General features: G+C 51.8%; 1 protein-coding gene across 2 annotated transcripts in view; it reads left to right on the top strand.

The window, feature by feature from the left end:
* The first annotated feature begins 352 nt into the window (after positions 1-352).
* The window catches only part of Xxylt1 (xyloside xylosyltransferase 1), a 129,583-nt gene continuing 118,220 nt past the window's right edge, over positions 353-11,715 (top strand). For both annotated transcript variants that reach the window (XM_050159881.1, XM_050159882.1), the window contains exon 1: positions 353-942. In XM_050159881.1, coding sequence (XP_050015838.1) covers positions 442-942 — 501 coding nt within the window. In that variant the 5' untranslated portion in view covers positions 353-441. The remainder of the gene's footprint in view (positions 943-11,715) is intronic.

Below are 11,715 nucleotides of genomic sequence, written 5' to 3'. Positions count from 1 at the left end.
CTTAAAAGGCTGGAGAGGCAGCTAAAGCTTCTAAAAAACAAGAAGAGAAATGTGGAGAAAAGTTAATGTTTTTGAGTTCTGCATTTATGAGTTTAAGTTCAGTATTATCCTACGTTGGGGTGTAATTTCAAGACCCAGCCTAGCTGGTATTTCCCTCCCTAGCCCTCTGAGCCGAGTAGGTCGACCCTGTCTAGTTTCTAGCTTCAGTCCGCGGGTCTCAAGTCTGGCAGCCAAACTACGAAGGAGCCATCGCGAGTCTAATCCCTCGGAACCTAGGACCTAGCGGGGCCTGCGGTGGTCCCGCCTTTCAGGCAGCTACGCTCACGATTGGCTCGGGGCAGCGCGGCCACGCCCCCACCATGGCCGCCGCCGGCTGCGGGGCTGGGGGCCCTCGAGCGCCGGTGTGAGCGGGCCCGGCTGCTGGGCCGCGGGTTGGGGTGCATGGGCCTCCTTCGAGGCGGGGCCGCGTGCGCTCGGGCCATGGCGCGCCTGGGCGCTCTGCGCTCGCACTACTGCGCGCTGCTGCTGGCCGCGGCGCTGGCGGTGTGCGCCTTCTACTACCTGGGCTCGGGCCGGGAGACCTTCTCCAGCGCCACCAAGAGGCTGAAGGAGGCCCGTGCCGGGGTCGCCGCGCCTACGCTGCCCCCGCTGGACCTGGCCCGGGGCTCCGCGGTGCCGGCCTCGGGCGCCAAGGCCAAGAGCCTGGAGAGCGGCGCGGCCGTGCCGGTGGACTACCACCTGCTGATGATGTTCACCAAGGCGGAGCACAACGCGGCGCTGCAGGCCAAGGCCCGGGTGGCGCTGCGCTCGCTGCTGCGCCTCGCCAAGTTCGAGGCGCACGAGGTGCTTAACCTCCACTTCGTGAGCGAGGAGGCCAGCCGCGAGGTGGCCAAGGCCCTGCTGCGGGAGCTCCTGCCGCCCGCCGCCGGCTTCAAGTGCAAGGTGAGCAGTGGGTGGCCCTTGCCTGCACTCTGAGCAGTTTTTGGCGGCTACGGTGAGCGCTGGCCACTTCCTATGCCTGTAGTCTGTCTGATTCCCTCCACCTTGCCCGGCGCATGCATGCCCAGCACATGCATGCCCAGCATGCTGGAGATCTGGTCTGGGGGCGTGTCCCAGAACCAGACTAGCTCAGCTGAGCCGAAGGGGATCTGCCTTGTTAACTAGTCCATCTCCCGCTTCATTCAGCAGGAGAATCAGCCTGCCCCATTTTGCTAGCTTCCCAGCATGCCTAAGAAGTGCCTTCACCGTCTACGTTCCTTTTAATATTCCGAGGAGGGAACTGTTCATTTTGAAGACACCAGTAGTCATCTTTCTGAGCAAAGTGTGCCGGACAGGGTCTGGGAGAAGCCTCTAGAAGTCGTGGTTGAACTGGAATTCCTCAGTAGAAGTCAGGGTATTGCAATCGTTTTGGTTCTCCTTGGAAACCATCTCGTGTCCTCTCTGTGCTCTTTTCCTTCCTGCCCTTAAGGACATGAACCAGTTAGAGAGGCCGCAGGTTCCTCCTCCAGGGGAAGAGAAAGCTCAAAGAGATGCAGATATGAACCCACCAGCCTGCCTTCCTGGCAGCTCCCACGTCTTTCATCTTCTGATTTATCACTTGCCTCTGCCTGTCCGGGATTGGACTCTTGACCTAGTGTGCTGGTTCTCCTTGTCAACTTGCTTGCCCTGTTTTGATCCTGTATTGTGTAGAGGGGTCCAGAGTCTGCTTATTGGGTAATGGGGTAGGCTATCTTAAAGGATGGCATCTGATGGTGGTGGAAGAACAGGAAGGCAGGAACAATATTCCCTGTGCCTGTGCCTAGCTTGGTGACTATCAGGAGCTGCTGCCAGGGCCATGCTAGGTTCAGGGGTCTGTAGCTGAGTACATTGTCACGCCCCAGTTGCTTGGTGAGGCTCTGCTGTCAGCCTGGTTTTATTCTCTGACTTCACCTCCCTTTCCCATAAATGTGCCAATGTCCTCATTTTATTTTATTTTATTTTTTGGAGACACCATCTTGTTATGTACATCAGGAGGGCAGCTGAACTCACAGTCTCCCTGCCTTTGTCTCCTGAGTGCTGGATTATAGGTGCTTGTAGCCCAGGTGGCTCCCCTCACGTCCGGATCTCACTGTCGTCTAAGCTGTCCCAGGAATTCACTGTGGAGCTCAGGCTGGCCTCACACTCGTGCGAATACTCCTGAGGGCTCCATTGTTTGTGTGTCACGCACCACGCTTCCTAACGCTATTGAAGGTGGCCTTACACAAGCTGTCTTCACCCAGAATGTCCCTTCTTCCCTCTCCGGGAACCTTCCATGTCCAGTCCTTCATAGCTTCCAATCTTGCTTCCCCTCATAGCATTGAAGATACATTTTCTGCACTGGGCGGATGAGTCCGTCAGGATAACTGCTACGGTAAGGAAAGGGTACCTGGGCTGGACTTTCGTCCTGTAGGAGGCCTAGGAGCTTCTGGCTGTTTAAGAGGCCCTTGTGCCCCACTTTGATGGGCGGATTTGTTCCAGAGCCTTCCTGCTTTACTGATCTGGAATTTCAGAGGTAGCTCAGCCTACCCTGTTTGGTCCTCCGGGCTCTGACGGAGAAGCTTTCCTGTTTCAAGGGAGAAGGCCCTGGGGCCACTCTAGACAGATCTTGGATTGCACCAGGTCACCTCGAAGACCAGCATGGTGTGGCCACCTGCTGAGGTAGCAGCTTGGGCCTACTCTGCATTTCCAGATCTGTTCCCCCTTTCATCCCCAGCTGAAGCACAGCCAGCCTTCAGCCTGCATGTGTGAGATGGCCCCTCCTCCATTACCTCCTTGGAGGTGTGCAAGGCACCCACAACTGAAGAGTATGTCATTGTCCTTTCCTGTTGGTCCTTCCTGCTGTTGTCCTGTGTCATGTCGGCTGCCCCTACACAATCCTTGCCACACAATTGGCCTCAAGAGCATAGGCCATGTCTTGAGGACATGATGCTTCCTGCTCTGTGGGGCCCATCTGACAGCCACAAGCCCTTACACAAAACTTGGAGACTACTGCAAATGACCTTAAGGGACTGCCACCTTCCCTGTGAAGTATGAAGGTGGGAGCTAGTGTGAGCCAGTGGGTCTAACCCAGTGGTTCTCAACCTGTGGGCTGTAACCCCTTTATGGGATTGAATGACCCTTTCACACAGGGGTCACATAAGACCACTGAAAAACATAGATATTTACTTATGATTCATGACAATAACAAAATTACAATTATGAAGTAGCAATGAAACTGTTGGGGTCCCCAAAATACGAGGAACTGTATTAGCAAGGTTGAGAGCCACTGTTCTAACCAGACAGCATTGGGCAGATAAAGGTTTATCAATCTTGGGGTCACATTGCTCCCATTGTTTATGAATTCATATTTTGTGAACTTGTTCCTGTGCTAAATAAATGATGCCTCTCCCTCAAAAGCAGGATTAATTCGCTTCTTGTGATTTAATTCTTCCTAGGCTTTGGACACTCCTCACATCACAAGCCGTTCCCTCCTGCCTTCTCCTCTGCCGGCTCTGTCCTTCAGGTCTATAGTGCTAGGCAAATGCTCTACCTCACCCCAGCCCTGTCTGTGAACTTCTTAAGAATGTAGGCCCTGACGTCTCTTTGCTGCCACATCCCTAGCCTCTGACCCGGGCATGTGATTGTTTTTTATACAGGGAGCTATTTCTTTCAGCATGGATTAGGAGGAAGGAAATTAGAACTTCTCAAACAGGTTCAGTCAGCTAGAAGGGATCTTCAGGAGCAGACCACAGAAGTGAAGAAACTCGCCAAGGCCACTGGGGAGTAACTGGCTTTGAGGTGGCCTTGAGGTGGGAGAGCCCTGGAATACAGTTTGTCTCTTTTAAGGATCACCTTTCTCTTGTAAGACAAGTCCAGAGTACAGTTTACTCTGGGGATGTTGTGTTGGAACTAGAGGGAAGGGGAAAGTGGCTCCTTGACACACAGCCTTCTAGAAACAGCGTGGGCTTCTCCCAGAGAGAACCCTGTGACTCCGTCATGTCCACAAGATATCCTCAAGGCTATAGTGAGCTAGCACAGGACATGTATCCATGCTCAGAGGTGCCTTCCCAGGCCACCTTCAAGTGATAAACACCAGAAATGGAGAACATTATTAGCAACCTTGGGCTATGTTTTGATTAATTAAATATTAGGTGAAACATTTTTCATAAAATTAGAAAAATCTCATTTTGACAATTACAGAAAAAATTTCTTGTTATGTTTTTACTGTGGAATTCTTATAACTAAATGTCTGAACCTGCTGTGTCCCAGGTACCAATGGAGGAGCTGCTTGGATAGCCCATCTTCCTACTCCTCAGGAGTCACGTGTTCACTAGAGTCCTGTGTCTTCCCCCAGTGCCTGGTCCAGACTGCCCTGGGTGGTGCCCAGAATGTGCATTTAAATGGGGTGGTGCAGGCATTCCTGGGATGAACCTGATGCCCTCCTGCTGACCGCAGAGTCAGCTCAGGCTCCCTGGCCTCTGCTGCCCGCCCTGGGGAACAGGTTGTCTGGTGTCAAGCAGGCATTCTCTGCCTGTTGACTGGCAGCTCCCTTTTATCCAAGCCACCTTTGCCAACGCGGGTAGCATTGCTATTGTCACCTTGCCACTTTTACCATATCGTTCCCATTTAAGCTTCTTGTGCCCCTTGGCACATCCAGCATCCTGGAACCCTGGCAGCTGGCCTTGGTTTCTTCCTCTAGCTTATCCTCCTAGAGCTTAAAAGGCAGGGGGAGGGGATTTCTGTGGATCTACTTCTGAATCCTGTCCCTCCCTGTCTCTCTGTCAAGTGGAATTGCACACTTGTAGAACTTAGATCAAGACTCCTGTCCCCTGCCCCACCCCCAATGTGGTTTTGCTCTGTAGCCCAAGATGGCCTAGAACTCAAAATCCCACTGCTTTAGTCTCCTGGTGCTGGGATTGTAAGTGTGCACCATCACACCTAGATAGGATTGAACTTCCCTCAGCTCTCCTTGCTGTATTGGATTTGACGGGGTGTACCAGGAATGTCTGACAGGAAGCTGGCGTAACCACGCTTGGGCTAGAGGGAGGCATTTCTGGCTCCCGTGAGAGCCCATGCAGATGTGAGGTTCCTTCTAGATCACTCTCGCCCTCCCCAGGGTAAGCCCTTGTCGTCATGCTTCAGGATGGCTGTTGAAGTTTGAAGCAGCAAGTCTGTGTTGCTTTGTGTTCAGACCAGTGTTTCTGTGGCCTTGCTTTTGGATCCAGCTTTACAATGCTGCCCTCCTCTGCTGTCTTCTTGGAAACTAAGCCTGGTGAACAGACCTGGAAAGCAGCCCTGCTCCCCGCAGAGCCTGTCGACCCCTGCGGTGCTGTTCCTTATAGCATTCTCCTTTGTTGTCACCCTGATGTCTGCTCAAACGCCACCACTCCTGTTCTGAGCCCCTTTCTTTCCTGTCATCCGTGTGTGGCTCTTGTGGCCCATACTTATTTGTCTGCCCATCTGTTCCGCAGATGTAGACCGCTTACCCTGGACCAGGCACTGCTCTGGGTCCCTATGACCCATAAGAACAGAACAGCACCCCTCCCCCCAGCCCCAGCTCTTGGAAATGTGTGTGGGGACAGACGTTAAACAAATAACCAAGTAAGAGAAAAGCAAAGCAGGACAAGGAGCTAAGGTGTGTTCAGGTGTCCAGGGTGGGAACTTGACTGTGGAGGTGGCCAGAGAAGGCTTCCTGCTAAGATGTGGGAGCAGAGACTGAGGGAAGGGGAGAGGAACTCCCTGGAGGAGTGGTTTCTTCAGAGAGGACTGGGAGAGGGGCTGAAGTGCCAGCCTGCCCGGATGTTTGAGAAAGTAACTGACCTGACCGATGGACTTGTTTGCGGTCTTTCTCTCCTGCTGGAATATCCCTAGAAGGCAGGATGGCCTTACCCTTTCTATCTGTCAGGGTTTGGGAATTCACAAATGACACTTTCCAATCCTGAGTCACAAGTGACCAATGCCCCTTAGGTGGCAACATGAGAAGCAGGACAGCCACTAACCTCCCTGCATGGGTGGGCAGTCGATTCTTCCAGTCATCCATGACCTGAGCGTCCTCTGCAGTAGGAGCTAGTGGGCGTGATGGGGAAGGGTGTGAGATGGAGCAGGAGGTCCTGTGGTGGACACAGCAGAGCTACAGGGATCCTGAAGCTTGCTTCTCTGTCCCCTTTGTGGTCTCAGCCCAGTTCCTGGTGTATTCCATCCTTCTGCCAAGTGGACCAAATCCAAGACATCCAAGAGATTGCAGCCATCGCTCTTCCTTCAGAGCTCAGCATGTCCTGGGCAGGTGCTCAAGGGTCATTAGGAAGTGACCAGGAAAAAGTGTGGGTGCAGTGAGGTGTTTCTAGGTCTGTATTTATAGTAAAGGCAGAACTGAGTAACTCATGCTGAGGGAGTGAGAATACACACAGCCTGGCATAGGATTTGAAACCTCAAAACCCACCCCTAGTGACACATTTCCTCCAGCAAGGCCACACCTACCCCCAGAAAGCCACATCTCCTAATCCTGACCCTTCTCCAACAGCTGGTGACTAAGCATTCAAATATTTGAGCCTATGAGGGCCATTCTCATTCAAACCACCACAACTAAGGGTGGGATATACTGTAGATCTATAACTTACCATCTTAAAAACTTACCAACTTAAAGCAAGCAATTCCGTGACCTAATTCCATACCCAGTGCTCCCTGGTCTCCTTCCCTCTTCAGCCTCCAGAAAGCAGTACTAGTCTGTTGTTGGGCCAGCCAGAGGCTCAGCAGGTGAAAGCCCTTGCTGTGCAAACCTGACATGAGTGTACTTCCCAGACCCATGTAAAAGTGGAGTAGAGAACCGACTCTGTGGACTTGGTCTCCAGCCTCCACATGTGCTCATAGCATGCATGTGCATCCCACATCTGTCACACTCCCTCGTTAATCTTTAAAAGGTTATTCTAATTATGTACATATCTGTGGGTCTGTGCATGGCTATGTGCACAAGTGAGGCGTTGCATCTCCTTGCAGCTGGGGTTGTGGTTGTGAGCTGCTCAGTGCGGGTGCTGGAAATCAGTCAGGCCCTCTGAGGAGCAAGCAGTGTCCCTTAATCACTGGACAACCTCTCCTGGCCCTACGCTTTTTAAAATTGAAACATTTTTTAACTTGAATGGTTATTGTAATGGACTATATAAAATTGTTTCCTTATATGATTGAGGGGGTTGGCTTTCACTCACCATAACATTCTTAAGGTCCACTTTGTAACGTCCACTTTGTAACATGTCAATACTTTGTTGCTTTTTGTAATTAGGTAGTATTTCATGGTGTGGATATTCTCTGTTACATAGTTATCAGTTTTACTTTGGTTTGTTTGTTGTAAACAGGCTTGCTGTGAACACCTGTTTTGGGGGTATCCATGCTCTCAGATCTTGGGTACATATAACCTAGGAGTAGAAGGGCCAGATGTTTTCAAGGCAGCTGTGGCTCACTATTCCAGGCGGTGTGGGGTCCTGCTGGCTACACTCTCACCTGTGCGTGTTGTGGTTTATCTTAGTCACTGGGTGGGTTTGATTTGGTTTGGACTGCATTTTCCTGGTGACTAACGAGGTGATCACGTGCTGATAAGGGCGGTTGTGTAAATGTATTTGGCAGTGTTACACACTCACTCTGCTGGTTAATGTTTCCACCAGAGGCGGGGAGCAGTTGGGGGAGGAGCAAAGCCGGCTTTTGGCTCATGGTCCCAGGGATCTCAGCCCCTGGTTGCTATGGGCCTACGAAGAGGCAGAACATTGGGGTGCAGAGGTGTGGAGGGGATAGCTGGTCACCTTTTGGTAGTTGGGAAGGGGGGTATACAATGGAGGCAGAGGAAAGGGGAAGAGGAGAGAGAGACAGGGGAGACCTTCCAAGGGCACATCCCCCGGGACCCATTTCTTCCAACTAGGCCCCACGTCTGCTTTCCCACACCTACCAATAGTACTGTTGGTTTATGTGTTGTTCATTGGTTAGGTCAGAACCCAAATGATTGAATCACTTCCCTGAAGTCATGCCACCTAAGAATATTCCATTGCAGGGAGATTTCTTCTTTGCTTTTTCCTTTCTTTCTCCCTCTCCCTCCTTCTCTCCTCCTTGCTCCTTTCTTGCACTCATTCCTTTCTCGTGTAGCCCAGGCTGACCTCAAACTTGTTATGTAGTCAGGATGGCCTTGAGCTGATTTTTTTTGTCTTTGCCTCTTGCATGCTGAAATTATATAGACATGTTACTCCCTCACCCCCAGCTCTTAGAGAAGGCGTTTCATATACAAACCCCAACATTCCATCTCTATCCCCGCCCACAGGTTCATTTCTGACTCACACTGCAAAATGAATCCATTACCAAGAGCCTCCAAAGGCTCAACAGTTTCAATATTGCCAAAGAAAAATAAATTTAGGTTCAAAGTGTCTGAGATTCAAGGTGAATTCTAGATCTGAGCCCCTGTAAAGTCTAAAAGGTTACATATTTCCAGCCACGATAGAGTAGGGAACATTCCCATTCCTAAAGGGGAGGTGAAGCATAGAGAGGAGTGGTGGGGCCACAGTGAACCCCAGTCTGCAGGGCCATTTCTGGCATATGAGGCACATGGCATGAGCCGAGCATTGAAGTACCTGGGGAGCCCTTTACCTAACAGCTCTCCAGGCCATATGACATTGCTCCTGGGTTGGCTGTGCTTGCTGCTTGTTACTTTTCTTGGCTAGTGGCCCATGTTCTTGGGTCTCTAACTTCCTAGAGTCTCCAATGGAACATGGGATTTCATGTCTGGCCCTCTCAAGGGCTGTCTGCCCCATAATTTGCACATTCTGTGCACCACACAGAGCATGCCAGCGTCTGCCTTCAGCTGGAGCAGTAGCTGGACTCACGGCTTCTGAGAATCTGGATGGCCAAATGTCATTTAACTCCACGATCTTTCGTGAGCAGGGCAGCCAGGAAGTCTCTTCTAGGTCTCAGTGGATAGGGGCTGGTCAGTTCCTGAGACTCCCTCAAGACAGCTTTCCTGCTGTCCTGATGCCAAGGTACTTAGTTAGCATCTTTAAAAGCAACCACAGTTTATAAACTTACCTATAGAATGTGTGTGTGTGTGTGGGGGGGGGTCGGTCTGGGTGTCCATGTCACAGCAGCCCTGTGTGGATCCCAGGGACCAAACTCAGGTGTGAGAGCAAGTTCCTCTCCCTGCCGGGCCATCTTGCTGCCCTGCTTCTTTTTAATGCTCATTTCCTCAGCTACTCACCTTTGACCTATTGTTGAAGTACAACTTTGAAGGCGTAAGTCACGAACAGTGCCACACCAGTTTGGAATTATGATTAAAAGGGTGGTATTTATTTAAAGAGGAAAAACTTATAGATCACCGTCCCAGACAACAGCCCTCTGCGCAACCAGGAACGGAGTCTAGTCGCTGGAGGAGCAGGAAGTGAAGAGAGCGAGCGGAGGAAGTAGCCGTTTTTTTTTTTTTTAAAGGGAGAGAAACCACGCCCCAATGGGCTGGTATCTTAGCAGCTATTGGTTGGAGGGGCGGAAGGACCTCCCGCAACACAACTTTTTAAAAAGCAAGCTTGCCTTTTGCTTCGACTGGCACTGTGAATGCAGGCAGAACCCTGACACTCAACTCCCTGGATGAATTCTCATGCCATGTGAGGCTCAGCTTCACTCAGAATCTCTGAGCAGGGACAGAATGTAGGCAAATTCTTTTCCAGAGTTTTCTATGAATAGCCTGAAGGTTAGGAATAGTGCTTCTAACTCACCAGCGGGGTGGGACCCTCATCCCTTTACCTGGGTGTTGCTATGAGCGTCTGTTCTGAGTTCACGAAATCACCAGTAAGCTCTGTCCACAGCGGTCCTGGGCTTCTTCTCCCTGACCCTCTCAAGGTCAGATGCAGTGACAATGCCACTTCTCTTCAGTGCCAGTTTTTCCTTAGCCACGCTTGGTCACTGTGGCAGAACACGCACGAAGAACAAGGGAAACGTAATGAATCACTGCCGGTTTGAGGTGAGGTGGCAGTTATGACAGGAGGGAGCAGTGAGGCCGCTTACAGCAGAGGTTAGCGCCAAGGGCCAGCAGTTTCCCCAGTGGCCTACGTCTTCATATGCCCTGCTCTAGTCCCCACCACCTCCACCTCCCTGTAATACCACCAGACTATGAGTCCATCAGTCCTGCCTAAGAACACTGCTGTGGGGATTGAGCCTTCGGCAAATGAGGTTTAGGGGACATTTCATATCCAAACCATGACAACCCAGATGTCTTTTACAAACATAGCAACCTCCCAACTACTTTCACTCTCCCCTTCCTCTCTGTAACATCCTTAGAAACCTGTATAATGTGAAGAACGTGGTTGCTGGACCCTGCAGTCCTGCGTTTGGCTTCCCTTTATACCGCCTCTGGTCTCTTAGGTATCATATCTACCTTGGGCTAGCATCCCAGCTGTTCTATGCCAGGGTCCGTACTGGGGAACTGTGTGCCTTGGGTGGCCCACGTCCTTGTCTTTTGCTCGAGATGTCCATCGGAAGACCGTTGTAGGACTTTTGAGTCTACAGTTTTCTTGGGGATCACCAGGCCTGCCTGAGGAGGAGCCCAGGCACAGTGCAAGCTTCTGGAAAGCCTGGGCAGTAGGACCACTGACTCTAGTTTGCCACTAGAGGTCGCTGTGCTACCGTGTAGGTGCGTTTTGTGCCTGGTCTTCGGGTCCCCAGGGAATGCTCGCTTTCACCAGCCCTGCCACTGGGGCTTTAGGAAGGGGGACTAAAGACTGCCTTCCTGTCCAGTGTAAACCGGGTTGATGAGGCTGTTTGAATGTGGTTAATGGGCCTCCAGAGCATCTGGGTCTGGTGCCCAGGTAGAGGGAATGCAGATAGGAAGGTCGTGTTCTTCCTGGTCCTGGCTCTGGGGCGCAGCCTGGTGCTACCCAGCAGGCCTTGCAGCGCTCCCACCGGGCGTGCCCTTGCCTTGTTACGGGGCAGGATCCTGCTGCAAAATTGGGAACCGTGTCTGTGGAGACAGGTGCTGTGCCGGCTTTTAGCCCTGGCAGAGCTGGTGGCTTAGCTGCAGGAGCTTCAGGTCGTTGACTGTCAGTGTGTTGGGAATCCCCCATCTCGGGTTCACCCCAACCCTCTTAACTGGTGAAGCAAGGAGCACACCCTGCCCCCTCCCTCCCCCTCCGCTGTCTTGCTGACCCACAGGGAGCTCCTGCATCCTCATCACAGGACTGAGCTAGCACCCCAGCTGCTTTCCTCACACCGCCTCTGTTCAGAACTTTGCCTTTGGCCCAGGGCCATTAGTAGCACTGCTCTGTGAGGAGCGGGGAGGGGCAGGGGCTGAGCCAGGCCATGTCAACTGGTGCCATGCTTGCTGTTAACTTAATGTGCTCCAAATTAAAGTCGTTTGTTTCATTTATTGGGAGTGATTACTGTTAAAAAGCCCCAATTAAGCAATCTCCTCTGGTGGAATGAAGTGCCACCTGGCTTCTGTTACCCAGCCCAGGAAGCCTCAGGCTGGAGAAGAGGTGCTCCCATCTGTCCGCTCCCTCCCTCCCTTGTCTTCTCAGGTCCTGTAGCTGGGGACACTGTTTCTCACACTTGCTCACTGCCCTTCCTGCCTCTAACAGTCTTTCTTGGGTGCTCCAGGGAAATGCCCTAGGTAAAAGTGTGTGGCTTGAAGCCTAGAACCTGGGTTCGAGTCTAGTGTATAACATTTGGGAGCAACTGCCCTGGGTGTAACACTTCTGAACCTCC

Source organism: Alexandromys fortis, unplaced genomic scaffold (assembly GCF_014885135.2).
Source record: "Alexandromys fortis isolate MF-2015 unplaced genomic scaffold, M_Fortis_MF-2015_v1.1 scaffold_119, whole genome shotgun sequence".
NCBI lineage: Eukaryota > Metazoa > Chordata > Mammalia > Rodentia > Cricetidae > Alexandromys > Alexandromys fortis.
This window is presented reverse-complemented; position numbering and strand designations above follow the sequence as displayed.